At 42.8% G+C, this 24,605-nt stretch overlaps 1 protein-coding gene across 1 annotated transcript in view; it reads left to right on the forward strand.

Annotated features, from left to right (window-relative positions):
• celsr3 (cadherin, EGF LAG seven-pass G-type receptor 3) overlaps window positions 1-24,605 on the forward strand; it is a 95,469-nt gene that overhangs the window by 48,306 nt on the left and 22,558 nt on the right. The window contains 15 exon segments of the mRNA XM_061680447.1: window positions 438-607; window positions 700-885; window positions 5,689-5,799; window positions 5,900-6,068; window positions 11,213-11,354; window positions 12,395-12,515; window positions 13,810-13,993; window positions 14,482-14,583; window positions 14,696-14,784; window positions 14,909-15,118; window positions 17,982-18,177; window positions 21,649-21,837; window positions 21,913-22,099; window positions 22,618-22,785; window positions 24,347-24,473. Coding sequence (XP_061536431.1) covers window positions 438-607; window positions 700-885; window positions 5,689-5,799; window positions 5,900-6,068; window positions 11,213-11,354; window positions 12,395-12,515; window positions 13,810-13,993; window positions 14,482-14,583; window positions 14,696-14,784; window positions 14,909-15,118; window positions 17,982-18,177; window positions 21,649-21,837; window positions 21,913-22,099; window positions 22,618-22,785; window positions 24,347-24,473 — 2,351 coding nt within the window.

Below are 24,605 nucleotides of genomic sequence, written 5' to 3' on the forward strand. Positions count from 1 at the left end.
GTCTTCATTCCCATAGAAAATATACACCAATGAAGGATATCCAAAAGAAACTTCCACTCTGAAGGACAAGCAGTTGGCCCCCTTGTTCATGTTTCAGTGATGTGCTATTACCAACTACTGGCCTGGGATTCAAATTACAGTGTTTTTAGTCATTACTGCAGGTGTTCATGTGAACGGCAATGGTTTTCATCTGGAAGTAAAACTCATTTATCTCAATGCTGACCCCCCAGGCCAACATAATTTTTGATATTTTCAACCGATCACGAATGTACTGTACTCGCTTCGTGGTTATTCTAAACACACATGCAGTAATATTGAATTTTGTCTGCATCATATTTCTTCTCAAGTCCAATGACTCATTCAATGACTCATGATTGTTATCATCATCTGGGATGTCTCTGACCTTCAATGCACGATTCTTTGTCATCCTTTCCTAGTGATGCCACACCCCCATCGCTTCATGGGAAACAGTGTCCTCTGGTGGGACCTAAAGAACGACGTGACCATCTCCACACCCTGGTACCTGGGCTTAGTGTTCCGAACCAGAGCTCGAGAGGGGACGCTGCTTCAGGCCCAAGCTGGCCAGTACACCAGCCTGCTATTCCAGGTTCCTAAACACAACCTTTACAATTTGGGTCTTCTTCCTGTTTGCTTGGCTTAAGGATGTTTTCTTTGCTGAAGTGTTCCATCCCTTTCCAGGTAACAAATGGTCAGCTGGTGTTCTCTGTGACTCGGGGTTCTACCAGACCAGTGAGATTGAGACTGGATCAGGTTCAGGTGGCAGATGGGCAGTGGCACGATCTCCAGCTAGAGCTGAGGGATGTTCGCAGTGGCCGTGAAACTCGTTACGTTGCCACTCTTCGCCTGGATTTTGGACTTTATCAAGTAAGAAATGTGAAGCTAAAACAATTAATCACTTCAATTTTACCTTTTGGAGCTAAGATAAAAAAAAAAACTGTTGAAGCCAAAACCCACACACAGGCAAATCCTTGACTCTTAATAGCACTCTGGTCAGCTCTGTAGGTGTAGCTCAATTTGCTGTCTTCCCTGCTTATGCAAGTGAAATGTAATTGCAAAAAGGGAAAATAAATGTATCCACACTTTAATTTGGAGTTGGACCCAAATCTATTCTATTTTAATGTTTTTTCCCACAAATAAATTAATTTTACCATAACAAAGCATTAAGCTGCATTGACATCAGAAATAGCATCCGTGATTCATTAAAAACATTTCACAACTGAAATTTTATTTTAGTATCAGTATAGGTCAACACAAGTCTTTCTCCTCTTCCGTGTCGTTACTAGGCAGAGTTCATAGGGCCACGCCCAATAGGCTGTTTGAATGACAGATTTGGGACTGACGGAGAATAAACCCTGGACAGAGAGCAGCAGAAACAAGAAATCAGACAAACTGTTTTTTCCCAAGGAACATTGTACAGATGTGACCATTACAAATGGACAAAGATTGTGTCTAAAATCTTTTTACCAAGTTGGTGATTATGTTTTCAGCAGTTGAAGTATGAGATTGTGACACAGTCTCCATTAATTAGACAGTGATTACCTTTGAAATTGTTTGGCAGTGACTGTTCGCCAAACATCAATTCTTACTGTTGAAATACTAACACTGTAATTGGAACTCATTGATTTATATTTCATGCTTGATGTTTAATGTTCCCAGCCACAGCTGCTTTAAAACACTGTCACTGTTATAACTTGAGCATTGGCCCTCTGTGCATCGCTCTTATTTTATTTATTTTATTTAACAAGTAAATTGTTCTATCTGCAACTCCCCTGTTTTCAAATGATTTTAGCCTACCATGAACTCAAAAACATCCCTCCTTCCATCCATTTTCTACCGCTTATCCAAGGTCAGGTTGCGGGGGCAGTAGCTTTAGCAGGAACGCCCAGACTTCCCTCTCCCCAGCCACTTCCTCCAGCTCTTCCGGGGGGATCCCGAGGCGTTCCCAGGCCAGCCGAAGGATGTAGTCTCTCCAGCGTGTCCTGGGTCGCCCCCGGGGTCTCCTCCCGGTGGGATGTGCCCGGAACATCTCACCAGGGAGGCGTCCGGGAGGCATCTGAATCAGATGCCCCAGCAACCTCATCTAGCTCCTCTCGATGTGGAGGAGCAGCGGCTCTACTCTGAGATCCTCCCGGATGACCGAGCTTCTCACCCTATCTCTCAGGGAGAGCCCGGACACCCTGCGGAGGAAACTCATTTCGGCCGCTTGTATCCGGAATCTTGTTTTTTCGGTCACGACCCACAGCTCATGACCATAGGTGAGGGTAGGAACGTAGATCGACCGGTAAATCAAGAGCTTCGCCTTTCGGCTTAGCTCCTTCTTTACCACAACGGACCGATACAAAGTCTGCATCACTCCAGATGCTGCACCGACCCGCCTGTCGATCTCCCGTTCCATTCTTCCCTCACTCGTGAACAAGACCCCAAAATACTTGAACTCCTCCACTTGGGGCAGGATCTCATCCCCGACCTGGAGAGGGCACGCCACCCTTTTCCGACTGAGGACCATGGTCTCAGATTTGGAGGTGCTGATTCTCTTCCAAGCCGCTTCACACTCAGCCAGTGAGAGTTGGAGGTCACGGCTTGATGAAGCCAACAGAACCACATCATCTGCAAAAACCAGAGAGGCAATACTGAGACCACCAAACCGAACCCCCTCTACGCCTCGGCTGCCCCTAGAAATTCTGTCCATAAAAGTTATGAACAGAATCGGTGACAAAGGGCAGCCTTGGCAGAGTCCAACCCTCACCGGAAACGAGTCAGATTTACTGCCGGATATGCGGACCAAACTCTGATTCCGGTCGTGGGATCGAACATTCCGTATCAGGGGGTTCAGTACCCCATACTACCGAAGCACCCCCCGACAGGAACCCCCCGAGGGACATGGTCGAACGCCTTCTCCAAGTCCACAAAACACATGTAGACTGGTTGGGCGAACTCCCATGCACCCTCGAGGACCCTGCCAAGGGTGTAGAGCTGGTCCACTGTTCCACGGCCAGGAGGAAAATCACACTGCTCCTCCTGAATCTGAGATTCGACTTCCCGACAGACCCTCCTCTCCAGCACCCCTGAATAGACCTTACCAGGGAGGCTGAGGGGTGTGATCCCCCTGTAGTTGGAACACACCCTCCGGTCCCCCTTCTTAAAAAGGGGGACCACCACCCCAGTCACACAATCCAGAGGCGCTGTCCCCGATCTCCACGCGACGTTGCAGAGGCGTGTTAACCAGGACAGCCCTACAACATCCGCAGCCTTGGGAAACTCCGGGCGAAACTCATCCACCCCTGGGGCGTTGCCACCGAGGAGCTTTTTAACCACCTCGGTGACCCAGAGATAGTAGAGCCCAGACTTTGCTCCCTCATGGGAAGACGAATACATGTCGGTGGAATTGAGGAGGTCTTCAAAGTATTCTCCCCACCGGCTCACAACGTCCCGAGTTGGGGTCAGCAGCGCCCCATCCCCACTATACATAGTGTTGATGGTGCACTGCTTCCCCCTCCTGAGACGCCAAATGGTGGACCAGAATTTCCTCGAAGCCGTCCGGAAGTCTTTCTCCATGGCCTCACCGAACTCTCCCCATGCCTGAGTTTTTGCTTCAGCGACTACCAAAGTTGCATTCCGCTTGGCCAGCCGGTACCCATCAGCTACCTCAGGAGTCCCACAGGCCAAAAAAGCCCGATAGGACTCCTTCTTCAGTGTGACGGCATCCCTCACCGTTGTTGTCCACCAACAGGTTCGGGGATTGCCGCCACGCCAGGCGCCGACCACCTTACGGCCACAGCTCCGGTCGGCCGCCTCAGCAATGGAGGCGCGGAACATGGTCCACTTGGACTCGATGTCCCCCGTCTCCCCCGGAACATGAGCAAAGTTCTGTCGAAGCTGGGTGTTGAAACTCCTTCTGACAGGGGATTACACTAGACGTTCCCAGCAGACCCTCACAATAGGTTTGGGCCTGCCACGTCGGACCTGCATCTTCCCCCACCATCGGAGCCAACTTACCACCAGGTGGTGATCAGTTGACAGCTCCGCCCCTCTCTTCACCAGAGTGTCCACCCGCTGGGGACTCCATCGTTCTGCTGGGGGACTTCAATGCTCATGTGGGCAATGACAGTGAGACCTGGAAGGAAGTGATTGGGAGGAACGGTCCCCCCGATCAGAACCCAAGCGGTGTTCTGTTATTGGACTTCTGTGCTCATCACGGATTGTCCATAACGAACACCATGTTCAAGCATAAGGGTGTCCATACGTGTACTTGGCACCAGGACACCCACGGTCGCAGTTCGATGATCGACTTTGTGGTCGTGTCATTGGACTTGCGGCCGCATATCTTGGACACTGTGGTGAAGAGAGGGGCGGCGCTCTCCAGCACCCCCTCCAAGGACTCCAAAAAGGGTGTATACTCTGAACTTCTGTTTGGTGCATAGGCACAAACAACAGTCAGGACCCGTCCCCCCACCCGAAGGCGGAGGGAGGCTACCCTCTCATCCACCGGGGTGAACCCCAACGTACAGGCACCGAGCAGGGGAGCAATAAGTATACCCACACCTGCTCGACAACTCCAGAGTGGAAGAGAGTCCAACCCCTCTCGAGAGGACTGGTACCAGAGCCCAAGCTGTGCGTGGAGGCGAGTCCGACTGTATCTAGTCGGAACTTCTCGACCTCACACACCAGCTCGGGCTCCTTCCCTTCCAGAGAGGTGACATTCCACGTCCCTAGAGCCAGATTCTGTAGCCGGGGATCGGATTGCCAAGGTCCCCTCCTTAGGCCACCGCCCAGCTCGCACTGCACCCGACCCCTATGGCCCCTCCCACAGCTGGGGCCATGGGGAGGGGGACCCACGTTACCCTTTCGGGCTGTGCGTCCCAATGATCCTAGGAGCTAAGTTGTCTGGGGCTTTATGCCCCTGGCAGGGTCACCCATGGCAAACAGGTCCTAGATGAGGGACCAGACAAAGCACGGCTCAAAGACCCCTTATGATGACGACAACTCAAAAACAGTACTTGATAATATAATCACACATGAAAATATGTTTAGGAATATTCCACTTCAATCATTTACAATTTCTACAAACTGGGAGTTCATAATTTTTACCCAACCATTTTTTTTTTTTTCAGTTTTCATTAAGAATAAATTTTGACAACCTTGATATCGTCATTCCTAATACATTACTATTTTACATGGTTAAACACTGCTAGGCGGGACGGTGGGCGACTGGTTAGAGCGTCAGCCTCACAGTTCTGAGGACCCGGGTTCAATCCCCGGCCCCGCCTGTGTGGAGTTGGCATGTTCTCCCCGTGCCTGCGTGGGTTTTCTCCGGGCACTCCGGTTTCCTCCCACATCCCAAAAACATGCATGAATTGGAGACTCTAAATTGCCCGTAGGTGTGAATGTGAGTGCGAATGGTTGTTTGTTTGTATGTGCCCTGCAATTGGCTGGCAACCAGTTCAGGGTGTACCCCGCCTCATGCCCGATGACAGCTGGGATAGGCTCCCACGACCCTAGTGAGGAGAAGCGGCTCAGAAAATGTATGTATGGATGGATGGATAAACACTGCTATTCGGATGAAATCAGGAATTTATTTGTTCAGGAATTCATTGTCCATGCATGATTAATGATCATCTGGCACTTCTGTCACCCTTCGACCTCTTGTCACCTTTTTCCCTCCATCAGGGAACAGCAATAGTGGGGAATGAGATTCATGGATTGAAGGTGAAACATCTGCATGTGGGAGGAGTGTTGGGCTCCGGAGAGGTCCTGAATGGGATCAGAGGATGCATTCAGGTGAGACTACATGGATGGATTATTGAGGAATGGGTGTGCTCCTAAGGGAAGGTCATTTGTTCTTAAAGAACGTATGCAATAGAACTCTCTCTTTTTCTAGGGTGTTCGTTTGGGTGTGAGACCGGACGCCCCCTCACTGCCGCGCCCCTCCAGAACTGTCAAAGTGGAGATTGGCTGCAATGTCGGGAACCCTTGCGTCTCATCTCCTTGTCCCGCCCACAGCCGCTGTACGGACCAATGGGAGAGGCACACCTGCATATGCGAACCCGGTGAGTGATATTGGGAAGCTAGGGATAACAGTCACCCCACTGGTACAGTGAAATTGCAAGTCCTATCTTCAGAGAGAAAAAGGAAAAGAAAAGTTGTAAAAAGTGCCCACACTCTGCAGTAGAAGTACAGATACTGTTAAGGGTGTCTTTAGTGATGCAGATGTGGACCCAAAAGCGAACAGATACCTCAAAAATCTACTTCAGTTCAATAACAAAGTATTTGTACTTAATTACTTCACACCACTGCATGTCTAACTAATGTTGAGGAGATGTTTGAGTTGTCATCCACGTGAAACAGAAGAAGAAACGGAAAAGGCTGAATCTAATGAGGCATAGGAGAAGAGATTAAAGCAAAAGTAATCGTAACAGTGGGAGCAAACAGATGAAGAAACAAGCCAAAAAATAATTGCAGGAGTATGAAACAAAGGGAGAGCAAGAGCAGACGGCTTTAAAATGTTAATGCTTAATTAAGTGAAAATGATGGGAGACAGAAATAATGTAAACAGTAGCAGTTTGGGGTGGTAAAAAAAGAGAAGAGAAGAAAGAGAACTTGAGAAAGCCTAATCAAACAGCCTGGAAACACAGGCGACACATTGCATGAATACATATGCACAATAGGTGTGAGAAAAAAAAGATTGAAGCCTAAATCATTAATTCAGCAGAAAGAGTTCCAGCTGTAAGGCTACAACTGCCTTTCTCAGTTCTCTTTTGACTATTTCTCTGCAAAATTCTGTCTGCACATTGGGAGAAAGTATTTGAGAAAACAATTGTCATTAAATTATAAGAATAAAGTCATATTACAAATACTCATAAAGTTCTATAATGGAGTACTGTGAAGTTAAATTATTGAGGAATTTAAAAAAGTGTATGGGTGTTTAAGTAGAGTATAGCCCCGTGTAGCCCAACACTCCTTTGCAAAAAACAATAACATGTCATATGATGAGCGTTAAAATATACCTTTGATATTGTGATGCCGGTAACTAGTGATGTTACGAGATGTGCCGAGTCTTCGAGGTGTGTGTCGGGTAAAGGAGGGGGCGTTTCCGCAAAGTGCGTATCGAGGCTTGCTTCATTGAGGGGCGGAACCGCAAGAGATGACGTCCGAATCCTCGCTGCCCGGCTGTACCACATGGCCGATTCGGGAAGCGCTTCAGGGTTTGCCGCGAGGTTTGACAGCAATCTAAACCCCTCATGCAGGCTCCATTAAAAATGTGTGTGTGTGTGTGCGTGTGTGCGTGTGTGTGTGTGCGTGTGTGCGTGTGTGCGTGTGTGCGTGTGTGTGTGTGTGTGTGTGTGTGTGTGTGTGTTTATAAAGTTGCGGTCAGCTCAGTTTGGATAAAGTTTGTATAGGCTAATAGAGTTTGGCGAGTGTTGACAGCAGCCGTTTGGACCTAGCTTGGACACCAAAATAGTGAGCGATTCCATTTACGTCCCTCCTCAGAATCCTTGGAAAGAGGCTGGTGGCCACTAACCCAGCACCCTGGTCTAATAGCCCAGCCGTATGGTGGTTACCTGAGTTCAAACCCTAAGCAGGACTGGTCATTCACAGGAGCCAAAAAGATGCAAAAATGCAACGCAGCACATACTGTATGTGGTAAAGATACACCTGCCTGTGATTATGCACATACCCAGCAGGTGGTTTCATGTGCAATGAAGCATCAAGAAATGAACCATTACTCAAACCAATGGCTGAAGTGTTACAATGCTTCATGAAGCTTCATCTCGCCATCACTACTGGTAATGCATTACTCCCAAAATGTCGCTATTTTGAGTAATGAGCAATGTAACGTGTTACTGTACCCAGGAAGATAATTAGATTACAGTTTCTTTATCAAACCAATAATAGTTACATTTGAGACAACACCATCTCTTAGCAAGTCCTAATTGTTGGTTAGTGACTTGATGAAACAGTAGCTCATCTGGCCAAAAGCAGTTTACAGAACACACAGCCCACTTTTATTCTGATGTATTGTGAAATATTACCTGGAAGACAATGTTTGTCATGCAATGCACAGTGAAGGTGCAGAAAATCTGAAAAATGCAAAGAAATGCACACCTACACTGTCACCACACTATTATTTTCCTTAGTAAAAAAGTATATGTGATTGTTGTTCCTTTTTTGATTTACACAATAAGAAGTTTAAGCGTTTTACTGGTGTGTTAAGTGCGAAATGCATTGCGGGTTAATAATTCATCCCGAAGTGCAGGGTCAGAAATCGTCATGTAGGACTGAAGGACTTATAATACTTCGCTTAAATAATATTTACAATGAAAAGTGAGAGCTTTCAACTTCGTCTGCACTCCGGACTGCTCGTGAGCTGGTTTAATGCACTGCACTGCTGATGTTCATGTAAGTCTAAGTAACTAAACAGCTCATTGAATGTGGCTTCAATTACACTAATATTTCGGTTATTGGTTCATTTTGATGATGTCGTTCTGTAACCTGTTTGGCGAACATTACCAAGTAATGGGTATGGGCTAATGCTCTTTTTGTACTATGGATAAGCGATATTCCTGCCACTTGGCAGATGCTGAAAGTAACTGATTCTAAGTTACTTGTAATCTAATGTAGTTACTTTTGAAATCAAGTAATCAGAAAAGTAACAGTTACTCTTAAACTCAAGTAATCAGTGAAGTAACTAAGTTACTTTTTCAAGGTAACTGTGACAACACTGATGACGATTGTTCACAATGTTGTCATCAAGACTCTTATCTTGCAACATTGCTATTCTTGTCAAATTAAACTTATAGTTACATTTCAACTTTATTCTTTAAGATTTTTCAATTTTGTCTGAAGAAGCCTCTTATATAAAAAAAGAAAAACAACCTAATTCAACCTGCAAAGCAAAACACAATACATGCAAACTTGAAAAATTAAGAAAGTTAGAGGGGAGTTTCTAACTAGGTAAAGTTGGGAAATGAGAGCATGTGCTTGGAGCAAAGATGGAGGGAACAAAAGAGGAGTCAATGAGTGTGTGCGTATTGCATGTAAGATGAAGAGGATACGCTGTGTGTTTAGGAGCCTCGGGCCTGGCAGCCTGAGAGAGGAAGCATGGAGGCAGTGCTGTTCCTGTAGCATCCTCCACTAGCCCGTGAGCTAATGCTAACAACTTGAATTATTAGCATGGAACACAGCGCACACTTACACACACACAAACAGAATCATACACACTAAACATGTAAAAACGTCCTACCCCTGCTCTTGTTTATTTTAAACTACAGTTCTCATTATCTTTCATCAGCAGAATGATCATTTAAAATTGAGAATGTTGTACAACGACTGCAGCTCAGAGACAAAAGTTTAATAACAGCATAGAGGGGAAAAAAATACAGAGAGTTATGCTCTCAATAATTCCCTTTCATTTGAGAGACCAAACACATGCAAATAACTGTGTAAGCAATTGTTTAAACAAATTCAAACCAGGGCAAACTAATCACACTGACAGATTTTTTTAATGTGGGGAATATCATTAATTGATAATTATGATTATTGTTTTATAATTGATCAGCATTGATATCGGAACTACTAATACTGTGGGGGAAAAAAAGAGCCAACAGGACGGGCTGACATGGAGTGAAGCAGACATGCAGATAAATGAATATCCAACAAGAGAATAGCCTAAATGGAAGTGTGATATTTTTGTCATTTGCACCATGCTGCAATTCCCGCTGCCTGATTTAGCTAGGTAAAACACTGATATTGTACTCACTGGTAGCCACATGGATTCTAATGATTAAAATATATCTTTACAGATTTTAATCAAACTGCCGCCAGTCACCCACAGTGCTGCAGTTAACAAAAGAGATTAACCAATGCTGCCAGTCCTGCTTGATCAATATCTGACTTTGATACACAACATGAATTTATCTAACACACTGGTTTTACTATTAATTGTCCATCACAATTCTGAAACAAAATTTATCCGGTTCTAAAATATGTGTTTATCGTTCAGCACTTCTCCTCAGTCTTGCACATGACTACCGGCGATCATCGCTGACTGTCATGTCACTGCAACACTCTTTTCTGCATAAAATATTATCTTGCTCTTCTTCTCTTGTCACATTCTTCTTCCAGTCACTTTTTCGGAAAAGGTTTTGCAAAAAGCAGAAGAAAAAGGCAAAACACACGTGCAGCGTTAATGCTGTGATGCAGGCTGCAATGAGATCTACGGCGTGCCGTGATTTTTCAATCAATCTTGGCTGAGGTCTGTGCTCAGCAATATGATCAGATATTCAAGTGAAATGCAACGATGTCATGTCACAGTCTCAAGAGTTCTTTTTACACAGAGAGCATTCTAATATATTGTAACGTACAGTATTTACAATGTTTCCAATAAGTGTGATAGTGCTGAATGCATTTCTCTCTGTGGAATTTCAGCTTGGCGACAATATCTCAGGGAATCGCAATTTGCAGTTTAATGTAGTAAAATGCATTCCAATTTAGCAGCTATCCTTTCCTGAGCATTCATAAACATTGGGAGAGGGTGCACTGCCTAAATGGTCTTTCATAATTATACAGTATAATGTAAAATCATACTCTTGACTCCTATGATGTGCTGCTTCTATGTTTGTACAGTCTCAAATCTCTCCACTTCTGACTTGTGGTCTCTCTTTCCCCATATTGTTGTCTCAATGCCTATTTCATTAAGTGTGTGAACAAAGCCAAGGCCGTTGTCATGGTGCTCTGTCAGTTGCCATGGTGAATGAGTGGAGATGTATAGCATCCATACTCAAGAGTGTGTGTGCATGTGCAGGTGCGTGTGTGTGTGTGAGCGTGTGCAAAAGCAATAATAGTAAATGAAATGCCTGACACATGGAATGATGACGATGATTGTAGGTGTGTGTATTACAATATAATCGTGTTGTGTGCATGTTTGTTTAGGTGTGTGTGTGTCTTTCTATTGATGCGCAAAGGAAATCCAATCCTTTGAGGTTTATCGGCTCTGCATCTATCGACTATATCTACTTATTTACACTATTACAATTCTGTGTATAGCTTCAGGCATCAATGTACATTTTCTTCCGACGCGTGATTGACAAAAAAAAAAAGAGCTGTACATAAATGTTAGGGCTATTTGTATTTTTCTTCTCACATTCCAGCAGAATGCACAGACAATTTTATACACACGCTGTCACACTTGCAGGTTACTATGGGAGAGGCTGCACTGATGCTTGCCATTTGAATCCTTGTGAAAATGAAGCTCAGTGCCACAGGAAACCCACCTCGTCACATGGCTACATCTGCGACTGTGGAGACAACCACTATGGACAGTACTGCCAACACAGGTAGGTGTCTCTGGGTTTCAATGCTTATTTTCATTGACAAGATTCCACAACAACTATAGGACCAATTTCTGTCAAACTTTGTGTAAGGTTCTCAGAGGCCGACGTTGAACCCATTCGATTCCAGTGCGGATAGCTAATTTTCATATTCACATTTGATAACCATTTAAACATGGGGACATTGTACTTTTTCTGTAATTCTTAAGTCTTTCTCTAGGAAAAAAAAATATATATACAGTGGATATTACAAATCTGCACACCCCTGTTCAACTGCCAGGTTTTTTGGTCTAAAATAGTAATACATTTGAATGATTATTAGTGCAGCCTATAACTGTAAAACTAATTTCATTCTTTCAAAAAAAAAAAAAAAAGAATTTCAAACAAAGAAAATCTCCCAAACATGGGAAAATGTGTTATGGTCCAAGGTTGAACTTTTCGGGCATAATTTCAAAAGGTATTTTTCAGCACAAACACAACACTGCTTTTCACCAAAAGCACACCATACCTACAGTGAAGCATGGTGGTGGTAGCATCATGCTTTGGGGCTTTTTTTCTTTTTTCAGATGGTGCAAGGAATTATCACAAGTTTGAAATAGCAGTCAATGTTAGCGCAAAATCGACATGCTTCAACTAGAAAGTTAAATACAAATCAAGAAAAGACTTTCAGAACAACTTAAATTTATTTCAGATTAATCACAGGCACTTTAAATGGTGGCAGGGGTGTGCTGACTTTCATTTAACATGAGTTTGTATTTGATTGGTTAATTCGGAACGCAGCCACAAACCCATCTAAGAGGGTGTGCACACTTGTGAAAACAAATTATTAAAATTTTTCTTCCTGCTTGATAATGAATATGTATATTTTTTTAAATGAAATTGAGTTGTAAAGATTTCAGGACACAAAGGTGGAATTGTTTTAAAAATGATATATTGTGGTACCATTCTATCACAAAAACCTGGCATTTCAACAAAGGTGTGTATACTTTTTCTACTTACGTTGCCCCCCCCCCCCCCCCCTCCCTTCTTATTGTGTGCACATTTAGGATTGACCACCAGTGTCCCAGAGGTTGGTGGGGGTCTCCCACGTGCGGGCCTTGTCATTGTGATGCCAATAATGGCTTCGACACCAACTGTAACAAGACAAGTGGACACTGTCACTGCAAGGTAGGGCACACACATATTCTATTTACATGCCGTTTTATATTGGAGAATATACAATTACCACATTAATATGCGCTTACTAAATCACTTTGGTTTAAACCAGAAGGACAGCGATTTCCACCCAGTCTGCTTGTTGTTCTTACATTTGTACACAATTAATTAATGCATTTTGAGTACTATAATACTGATTTATTTAGATTATTTGAAAAAAACCCAATGGTTTTTCAAACAAATTACATAAAAAATAATTTGCTATAGGCGGCACAGTGGCCGACTGGTTAGCACATCTGCCTCGCGGTTCTGAGGGTTCAAATCTGATCTCCCTGTGTGGAGTTTGGATGTTCTCCCCGTTTCTGTGTGGGTTTTCTCTGGTTTCTGGTTTCCTCCCACATTTCAAAAACATGCATGGTAGGGTAATTGAAAACTAAATTGTCCGTAGGTGGGAATGTGAGAGTGAATGGTTGTTTGTTTATATGATATGTGCCCTGCGATTGGCTGGTGACTAGTTCAGGGTGTACCCTGCCTGTCACCTGAAGTCAGACCCTAATTTGGGTAAGCAGTTAAGAAAATGGATGGCTGGATACCTTGTTCCCAAAAGATGTGAAATATACTTCATGCTGTTTTTTTGTGTGTCAAAATATACAATGGCAATCTTGTGCCTGGAGCATAGCCATGCACACACTGTTGGAAAATAGTCCATTCACGATTATATTATAGTGCTTCACTTTTCAAATTCAAATTTCCTATTAAATGTTAATGACAAATACGTTGCGATTTGACAGACTTAAGGTCTTATGCAGACATACCAGTTAAATGAAAAATGACACCATAGTCCTACCTGTGTATATTGTATGAGTGTGTGTAAACAGTATTTATTATCCTGGCTACAATCTACTCTCTAATCTCTGCTATTGACCTCTAATCTAAACGTTTCAGGAACTGTGTGATGTGATATGGAATTTCTTTCATATTTTATTCATGTGTCCATGTCTACATATATGATCTGTGTTTACGTCTGACACAGTTTATACTGTATATGCAGACATAGGCACATGAGTATCTTATCATTATGTTATCAGGAGCAAAGAGGTGACATGACTTCCTGTTCCTGTCAAGTCCCTGCCGAGCAGCACGATGTCGGCAGCACCGTCGTTTGTCATTCAAACAGCCTTTTGGGCATATGACAATTTGCAATTTAGTTGGTGGCTCACCTTTAATAAAAAAGAAACATCAATAAAATGCCACTTGATGTCTTACTGTGAATCTCTGCTATGGAATGTTTCACTCGTGTATTCAGGAATTTCACTACCGTCCGCGGGGCTCAGACAGCTGCCTGCCATGCGACTGCTACCCCGTCGGCTCCTTCTCACGGACATGTGACCCCGAGACCGGTCAATGCCCGTGCAGGCCCGGCGTGATTGGTCGCCAGTGCAACACGTGTGACAACCCATTTGCTGAGGTCACTAACTCAGGGTGTGAAGGTAAAGGCTGTGTTTTAGTTTTCATTTTATTTGAGGATTATTTAAATTCAAATGAAATATACTGTACCTGTATATATTTCACTATCTCTATTTAGATAGAAGTCATCGTCAATGTCTTTAAGTAGCTCAGGATGCTGTGTACAGGGAGTCAAAATTTGTATGAAAAAGGCAGCACACAATATCAGCGGCGCAACCTGTGAATTGCAGCACTACCCATGGTTCTGAAACAAGTCAATATTTGTCACTTGGCTTTTCTGTGTTTTTATGTAGTTTGACTAGTCCAATTACAAAACAGTATGTCCAACTGTCTGATACCATAGACTCATACCTCTATTTTTATTCCCATATTTTAAGATACAGTATCTGTCTTTTAAATTATTATCACTGGTCCATAGGTCTTCATCTTCCACACTTCTCTGAATGTAAAACAAAACACCCTTGCCGCGTCATTCGTGACTACTTCATGCTTTGCTCTCGCTGTCTTTCAGTCATTTATGATGGCTGCCCAAAAACCATTACTCAGGGAATCTGGTGGCCACGGACCAAGTTCAACCTGCCTGCTGCAGTGCCCTGCCCCAAAGGTTCTGTGGGTGAGTCCACACTCATCTCCATTCAGTCCAGACTTTTTGGAATGGTGCTTCAAGAGCAACAACAAAAACAAAAATGTGTGTGTGAGTGTGTGTTTTGTTTGCTTGCTTGCAGGGGCTGCCATCAGACACTGTGATGTTGAGAGAGGCTGGATGGAGCCAGACCTTTACAACTGCACCTCCCCTCCATTTGTGGAGCTCAATGCTTGCTGTATGTTGACAAGTAGCACTCAGCATACAGAATACATGCAATCATAAGATATTTAGGGTTGAATTGTAGTTGTTTTCACAGAACATTACATCGCCATATTTATTTGTTTTCATCCAGCTGGATTCACTTGAACGCAATGAGACAGAGCTGAACACAATCATGGAGAAGAAGCTCGCACACCAGCTCCGTGATGTGACTGAAGCGACCGGCCGCCTCTATGGTAACGATTTGCTCATCGCAGAGCGACTGCTGTCACGCCTCCTCACCTTCGAGACCCTACAAAGTGGCTTCGGACTCACCGCCACTCAGGATGCACACTTTAATGAGGTAGAAGATTTCAAGCTATTGTTAAATTTTAGGCAGACAAAAGGGCAAATTCACTTTGATGATGATTTCAGGGTTAGCAGCGAGAGTCCGTACAGGATATGTAGCTGTGAAAATAAGAATACAGAGAGGTAAATGAGCACGAGAGGTGAATGAAAGTGCATTGAAAAAAGGTGGCAATAATCTTCTTTGACAAGAGCTAAGAGTCTGAGCACAAACAAACTTACTCGAATTAAATAGACCTGGTATGCAATGTATGTATGCTGTAGCCTATCGTCATTCCTTGAGCCAGGTATGGCTCAAATGATTAGTTCTTCTCTACAGAACATCGAGATTGAACACAAACTGTCTATCCTATAATTATATTACATGCTCAAAGCTTGGATCGGAATATTTTGATGTTGTTTGTTTGATAATAGGATTACATTGAAAGTGGAGAAATCATGACAGTGTCAATATGCTGTTGTGCCTCCAAAACAAAATATTTTCTCATCAAGCCAAGTTATGTGCTTTGTTTGGCTGAGCTCAGGAAGAAGGGAGAAAATACACTACTTTAGAAGATCCAGATGAAAATTAATAGTGGCTTTGTTTTCACTTTTCTCTTATAGTGACTGACGATCCTAAATCTTGCATTGAGATACTGTATGTAGCTTAATTACATTTGAGATTTTGTTATATATAGATTATTATATTACTTCCTAAGACTATTAAGTATCCTTGAATACAATCAATGAATATCTATCATTTATTGCACCAATTTACTCTTTCAAATCTGATATTAATATATCATTCTGTATCCGTCAAAAAGAGTAGTCACAACAAGTCGCTTTTATGTGTGAAAACGTAAACGTGTTACGTATGAGATTCAGCACTGCCACAGTGCCAGTTATGCCAACTGGCACTGTGAACCGTGACAATTGTATCCCAATCTGATTGTATCATGAACTACATACAGTACAGTAGATTAAAGCCACCATCTCTAATCCATGCAAATGCAATCAATTGTCTGCAATTTTAGCTTCACAAAAGGATTACTGTCATGCTATTCATAGTTTCATGTTTACATGATTACAGTAAACCTTTATATTATAGCCACACATGCAACAGTGCTTAGGCTTGATATACAGTATGGCTATGGAAGCTCAAGACTAGCAGGCAATGTTGCTATGGCAATGCAGAAATAGTAGCTCAAGTAAGATTGCAAATGTCAACCCCCGTATTGCGGAGTCTCATTTTACCTGATATGATGAGGAAGTGGGTAAACGCTAACACGCATTCCAGTCATGCAACAGTTCTAGGAGTATTCAGCTTCCTCCTGTTTGTCTCAATGATTGTTGTGTTTTGTGTACAGCTTCACCTCATCAATGCAGAGAGGGATGATTTCATTTTCAAGTTTTGCATTTGGCCCTTGGAAGATCCCAGCAAGGGAGAGTTTTTAGTTGTCCTCTTCCACTTGCAGGTGTGGCTACACCCTGTGCTGTTGACAGGAGCTCGGTCATTGTTATACCGCTAAAGATGGGTTGCTATAGAAACTGTCATGGTTGGGGAAGTAATACCAGTATTATCATCTGGTCTGTTTGTAATTAGTGGATGGAATCCTAATTTAGGAATGCTGACCTTTTAAAAGTGGAATTTCCATGGTTTTCAAATGCATTTACGCGTACGTATTTTCTCCACCACTTGTTTTTTATGTCTTATGTATGTGTTATGTATCCTACACTCATAATGCCAATAATCATTAAAATATTTTCCCTCTCACTCTTCTACTCGCGCAGAAAGCACACATTCTAGTTTATAGCTTTTGGAACAGGAAATTGTGCTTTTTTTAAGGAGGACTCTTAAATAAAAAATAATCTCCTGTTTATCCGCTTAATAGACACTTGTGGGATATTTTGAATACATTGTCACTCCTCCAAATAAATGGAAGAAGGATACCAACATAATAATAAGAGATTTTATTGCTAGTTTTGGGATTTGTGGCATTTGGGCATCATGCTCCAAGTAGTTTTCATTACCTTGTATGAGCAATAGGAGACATATACAGTTGTCATGGCAACCCGGTGCCATCTTAAATGAAATACCATAGTGAGTGAAATGAATATCCATGTCAGATTTTCATCTGAGTTAATACATGCTATCATACAATCATTTTCAAATGTGACACTTTCAAATATACTGTATGATTAAAAGTAATTTGTACTTACAGCTTTGTAAGCAGAAATATTCATTCTTAATTCCAGGTTATGGGAGGTATTATTTTTGTGTTTTGTTTAGATAACATGACATGAGGTTAGGGCTTAATGCGTTGATATCCTGAAAACGGATTTTGTTGTGTCCAGAGATTTATTTGAAATACAACTTGTTGATTGAGGTTTTATTAATTTTTTTGTATGTGTGTGGACATACTGTAGCCTTAGTTCTTTGTTTTATGTCACGATTTCTTACTTGTCAATGCCTTTGCAAATAGATTCAGCCAACCTTTTTCTTTCTTTTACAGTTCATTGCTTTCCTCTTCCAATGCACTCTGCATTTACTGTCTTCTCCCCTGAGCATCATGATGCTCCAGTACTTTATTAGATCTGGAGCAGAATCAGAAATCCCCCCCAACCCCACAGCCCCCTTGCTCTCTGATCATATATAAACGACAAACAGAATGATCAAAAATTCCAGACAAAGGCTCTCTTATAGATTCCTTTTACAGAAAATATTTTTGTCCTTCTTCCTTGCTATTATTTGCATTTCTTTGTTTTCTAAAGCATGCCTGACATAAGATAATGGGTTTAAGTTTCCTTTAAGAAACGCACAATGCTTTGTTGCTATTTATTCTAATTTTTGCACCAAAATGTACTCCTTCAACTTCTTCCAGAACATCCTGCGTGGCTGCAGTGTGCTGTTAGGTCCTGGAACCGAGGGTCTTTGGCGTGCCCTTACCCAGGGTCAGAGTCACATTCTCAGCGGTCCAGCTGAACTGTCGGAGTTGCTGGAACAGTATACGCAGAATCTGGCCCAAAACATGAAGCTCACCTACCTCAACCCTGTGGCACTGGTGGCTCCCAATATTGGTGAGTTGAGAGTGATACACATACAGACATGATTCAGCTAAGTATCCGTCAAACATGATAATAATGACTACAGCATCTGATTTAAATCATCTCAGATGATCTGCGATGTAATGCACGAGAATGAATCCTTTTACAGCAGGGATGCAAATGATAAGAGCTGGCAGCAGCACAGAGATGGATGTCATGCACAGAACACATACAAACATGCACACACACACACACAGGAACGGATGCGTCCAGAACATGTACAACGCCTGAGGAGTTTTAGCACTGTCCTGCATTTCGACTTAAAGCTGCCAAATGCACATCGTCACGTGGCCTGTCATAGAAAGAGAAACTGATGGAGAATAAAGTATGAAATTACTGTGCAAGTCAAGGAATAGCTCTGACAGCAATGACAACTCATGTCATCTTCAGTTAGTGCAAAGCTACAAACACTGATTTATTTTATTTTTTTCTAGTACAGTATCCAATTTCTAAAAAAACCTCCTTTGAAGAACAAAACAACTTTGTCTTTTTGAATGGAAGGAAATGTCCTCTGATTTGACTCATTTTCTGTCTTTTACTTTTTTCCCTATATTTCCATCCACTTTGGAAAACACTCAAAATACTGTTGAACTTAAATAGCCTACAAGAAAGCATCAAACAACGGGCAGTGAATGTTAACTATCATGTTAATCCAACCCAAGCCACTCTACTTCCTTTAACAAAGCTAAACTCAACCACGAACTGCCTAAATACAAGCAGCACATCGACTGTCCTACCAGGGAAAATAATACTTTCGACCACTGCTACACTACGGTAAAAAACGCATACCGTGCTATACCTCGTGCAGCCCTGGGCTCGTCTGATCACTGCTTAATTCATTTAATACCGACGTACAGGCAAGAACTTAAATGTGCGAACCCTACAGTGAAAACAGTCAAAAAGTGGACGAATGAAGCCAAGATGGAACCTCAAAGCTGTTTAGACTGCACAGACTGGAGTGTCTTTGAAAATTCAGCTGGCAGCCTGGATGAATATATGGACAGTGTCACATCCTATATCAGTTTCTGTGAAGAGGTTTGTGTACCAACAAAATAATTTCACACATTCAACAACAACAAGCCGTGGTTCACTGCTAAACATAAGCAGCTTCGCCAAGCTAAGGAGGACGCATATCAGAGCGGGGACAGGGCCCTGTATAATCGAGCTAGAAACCAGCTTACTAAAGAAATTAACATTGCAAAGAGGATCTATGCAGCAAAGTTGGAAAAACAGTTTAGCGCAAACGACTCTAAATCAGTCTGGCGTGCATTCCAATCGCTGACTGATTACAAGCGACGATCCCCCCAAGCTGAGAACAATAGCACACTAGCCAACGACTTGAATACCTTCTACTGCAGATTTGAAAAGGACACTTTCACACCACACACCCACCCGGTCGCACCCGCGACCACAACCACACATCTGACTTCTGCGTTAACCATCCATGAACAGGATCTGAGACGCATCTTCAAACAACAGAAGATTAACAAAGCGGCAGGCCCGGACCATGTGTCCCCATCCTGCCTCAAAGTCTGCGAGGACCAGCTCGCTCCAGTCTTCACTCAGATCTTCAACAGATCTTTGGAAATGTGCGAAGTTCCATCCTGTATCAAACGCTCCACCATCATTCCAGTCCCCAAGAAACCTGCAATCTCGGGTCTGAATGACTACAGGCCTGTCGCTTTGACATCTGTGGTCATAAAGTCCTTTGAACGTCTCGTGCTGGACCACCTCAAGAGTGTCACAGGTCCCCTGCTGGACCCCCTGCAGTTTGCCTACCAAGCGAACAGGTCTGCGGATGATGCAGTCAACATGGGACTGCACTTCATCCTAAAACACCTCGACAGTGCAGGGACCTACGCGAGGATCCTGTTCGAGGAGTTCAGCTTAGCGTTCAACACCATCATCCCTGAACTCCTTTCAACCAAGCTTCTCCAGCTCAGCGTCTCACCTGCCATCTGCCAGTGGATTTACAGCTTTCTGACGGGCAGGACACAGCAGGTCAGGCTAGTGTCAACCGTCGAGACCATCAAGTTCCTGGGAATTACAATCTCTCAGGACCTGAAGTGGGCGACCAACATCAACTCCGTCCTCAAAAAGGCCCAGCAGAGGATGTACTTCCTGCGGCTTCTGAGAAAGCACGGCCTGCCACCGGAGCTGCTGAGACAGTTCTACACAGCGGTCATCGAATCAGTCCTGTGTTCTTCCATCACAGTCTGGTTTGGTGCTGCTAAAAAAAAAGGACAAACTCCGACTGCAACGGACAATCAAAACTGCTGAAAGGATTGTCGGTACCCCTCTGCCCACCATTGAGGACTTGCCCGCTGCCAGAACTAAGACAAGGGCATGCAAAATCCTCTCGGACCCTCCGCACCCCGGTCACCAGCTCTTCCAGCTCTTTCCCTCAGTTAGGCGCTACCGATCAACGCAAACTAGAACTAGTAGACATTCCAACAGCTTCTTCCCTCTTGCGATCAACTTCTTAAACACCTAACCTATAATTCCATTACAACAAGCTGGCAATTTTTTGACTTGAGTTCGTTGTCACATTTCTGTGGGGTCAATTATGTATTACTCGTGCACTCACTGTAGTTGTCTCGCCATGCTGCACTATTTGCATATACTGGCCACTCATGCCAGAGTACGATCTGCTCCATTTGCACACTGATTGAGGAGTATCTGTAACATTTGCACAACCAACATTGTCCCAGATGATCGCACTACTCGTCACTTTAAACCGCATACACTCCTTGAAGTCTCAGCGCCCTTTGCACAATGGTCATTGCACCGGACTATTACAATATTAGTCATTCGCACTGCTCTAAGTGCTAGAGGACTCTGCATCTTTTTGCACAATTGTTTTTTGTCAATGTCTTTATGTCTCCAAACGTGTTCTGTAAATTGACTGTCTGTGGTACTTGAGCGGCTCCAACTACCGGAGACAAATTCCTTGTGTGTTTTGGACATACTTGGCAAATAAAGATGATTCTGATTCTGATTCTGATTGTATTATTGCGGGCGTCTGTACACACGTAGAGGTTGGAGATACATATACTGCTTTCTGTTTATTGGTCAACAGAGAATTGTTTGAATTAATTTTTTTTGAATGGGAACAACACAAAACAGTGGAAATCCAAGGTTCACCTGATTCAAACTCTATCGCAGGCAATAATTATTGCATGGAAGAACTGGAAACATGTCTTAGGAACCTCAAAAACATGCCTTTGGCTACCCATCTTATCAAGGGTTGGAGGAACCAGCAATTTTCTTTTTTAAACGTTTTTGCTGTTTCGCTGTCAAAATGTATTTGTGATATTAGATACTCTCATCCTCTTTATCTTATCACAAATGCAAAAGCATTTACTGTGTGTGATCTTGCTTTTGCCTCATACATAAGGAATCTGGTTTGTAATCCTTGTTGTTTTTATTCTCTCTGCACTTTAGTCATGAATCTGGATCGGGTGGAGAACCACACCCACGTGCGGCGACGTTTCCCACGATACCATACTACACTGTTTCGTAGTCAGTCCGTGTGGGATCCCTACACGCATGTGATTCTGCCCCCTGCCGCCCTGGTCCCACAACGACAACAGCAACACAACTGGAAGGAGAAGGAGCGCACTGAGAAAGAACGTGAGAATACATCAACAAAAACAATTTAAACGCAAGAAAGAGTTGAACATAGTAACACAGAGTTCTCCCTCTCAGATGTCCCTCCTCTTAATGCTGTTCAAGCGGCAGTCAGCTTCTCAGCCAATCAGACAGGAGAGTACACTGCAGCCCGGCGCACACTTGCAGCACCTGAACCGCCCATCACCATTGTCATTTTGCTTATCTACCGAAGTCTGGGTGGAGCACTCCCACCCAAGTATCACACTGACAGACGAGGAGTGAGGTGAGAAGTTTCACAAGCAGTCTCTTCTGGACTTTTCTGCTTAATGAACGAGACTGAAATGTTCTAATTGAATGTTTTAATTTAATGCTCATTGAGTCAGTTTGACTACCTTAAAACGACCTTAAGACCACTTTCTTAGAGAGGTTAAATTTTTCATACATTTTATTTTTGGTATTCTGTGTTTCCATTTAGCTGACTGCTATTTATACATATCCCTGTAAAGAACTGTGTCTGTGAAAATATAAACGTTACTTGCTAATTTATTGACAGTAGTCGAATGCATCACTAATGTTACTCTCGACATCAATAGGGTATGCTACTAGCATTTGCTATGAGTTTGTGATCATGGTAACAACACTAAAAAATGTAGTAGTGTTGTTCTGTCTGAAGCTCAAGAAGCAGGAGCGCTTGCCACAGAGTGCAGAGAGAAACTATACAGTATCATTACATGAATGGCATCTAAAAGTAAAGGCTGAAAAGAGGCTTATAACCCAACATACTGTCTGCACTGGTTCCAGACTTCCCAGACACCCAGTCATGAACTCCCCAGTGGTCACTATCTCTGTATACAACAATCAAACCTTTGTGGGGGGACATTTGGACCAGCCCATTCTGCTGGAGTTTAAACTACTGGAAACCGCCAATCGCAGTAAGCCACTGTGTGTGCAGTGGAACCACAGCAGCCAGTGAGTACACAATTATGTTGTTTGTATAATTTAGTTAATTCATATAATCAGTCTTAATCCTTTAGAGTAGGGGGTTGGAAAACTGTGCTCAAAGCCCACATTTGATTTATAAAATGAGCTGATGGTCTGGGTCATTTGTGGATGAGGCTAAAACAAAATGTGTATGTTGTTGCGACCTTCGGCTTGTCCCATAAGGGTTTGTCACAGTGAGTCACTTGCATGATTGATTTTTGTCAACCACAAATCTAACACAGCTGCTGTTAGATTTGGTTGAGCGAGTCAGGGGCAGGAGAGCCAATAGATTGTATTTTCTGCTTCCACCATGGAATTTTTTTTGAGTGGAAATCTGGGTGATCGGACAACTAGTTGGATTTGTTCGGGGCGTGTTTATGGCCAACAGTAACCGTACGCTATCTTAATTAAAGAGACGCTACAGTACAATAAATATCATTGATAATGTAGACCAGGTGTTACCAACCTTTTTAAAACTGAGAGCTACTTTTAGGGTACTGATTAATTAATTAATAATAGAGGGCTACCTATTTGACACATACTTTTGAAATAACAAATTTGCTCAAATTTTCATTATATGTTATGATTAATAATGAATGATATTCATCTTTGAACATGTAAATAATTTATAATAATAATGATCAACAATGATTTTCCAAGTTAGGAAACAAATATTCGTATGCAACTCTTTATTTTTATACATCTCTGAAAGTGTTTACATTTTAGAATGATAACATTCCTAGGAATCACAATGTCCCATCACTGGAGAACAATTTTTGGAACAGGCCTGCAGGCTACTCATGTGGTCCTTGGGGGCTATCTGGTGCCCGTGGGCATCATGTTGGTGACCCCCTGAAGTTTTCCTCCAAATAATGGAAGATACCAATGTGAATTTGTGAATGCCAATCCAGAAATTTGCGAAGTTTCACTGTAAGGATATTCAGTAAAGAGCCGATACACTTCACATCACATAATCTAGACAAGCAATAAAGATAATATTAGACTGGCCTGCCTGCAGTCCAGACCTGTCTCCCATTGAAAATGTGTGGCGCATTATGAAGCGTAAAATACGACAACGGAGACCCCGGACTGTTGAACAGTTGAAGCTGTACATCAAGCAAGAATGGGAAAGAATTCCACCTACAAAGCTTCAACAATTAGTGTCATCAGTTCCCAAACAGTTTATTGAATGTTGTTAAAAGAAAAGATGATGTAACACAGTGGTAAACATGACCCTGTCCCAGCTTTTTTGGAACGTCTTACAGCCATAAAATTCTAAGTAAATGATTAGCAGAATCAGAATCAGATTATTTGCTAAAAACAATAAAATTGATCAGTTTGAACATTAAATATCTTGTTTTGTAGTCAATTCACTTAAATATAGGTTGAACATGATTTGCAAATCATTGTATTCTGTTTTTATTTGTTTAACACAACGTCCCAACTTCATTGGAATTGGGGTTGTAGTATTTTAGCTACTTGAATTATTGGGGTAATAAAATAATCTTCTCTTACTTATGCAGATATGTTTCTTTGTGTGGCCCTGCAGGTGTGAGATTGGAGGCTGTTGGACAGTGAGAGACTGTATGGTGGTATACAGGAACATCTCACATGTCCGCTGTCAGTGTCAAAGGTTAGGCACCTTTGGAGTCCTGATGGACAGTTCACAAAGAGAGGTTTGTGATATGTACACACTTGTTTGTCTCATTCAGATGGTGTCGCTGCAGGCAAGGCTTAGGAGCAACAGTTAAAGCTGGCGGACCCTGTGCCATTTGGTTATTGTTTTACAATAACATTTTGAAATTGTA

The sequence above is a fragment of the Phycodurus eques genome, chromosome 1 (genome assembly GCF_024500275.1).
Source record: "Phycodurus eques isolate BA_2022a chromosome 1, UOR_Pequ_1.1, whole genome shotgun sequence".
Lineage (NCBI taxonomy): Eukaryota > Metazoa > Chordata > Actinopteri > Syngnathiformes > Syngnathidae > Phycodurus > Phycodurus eques.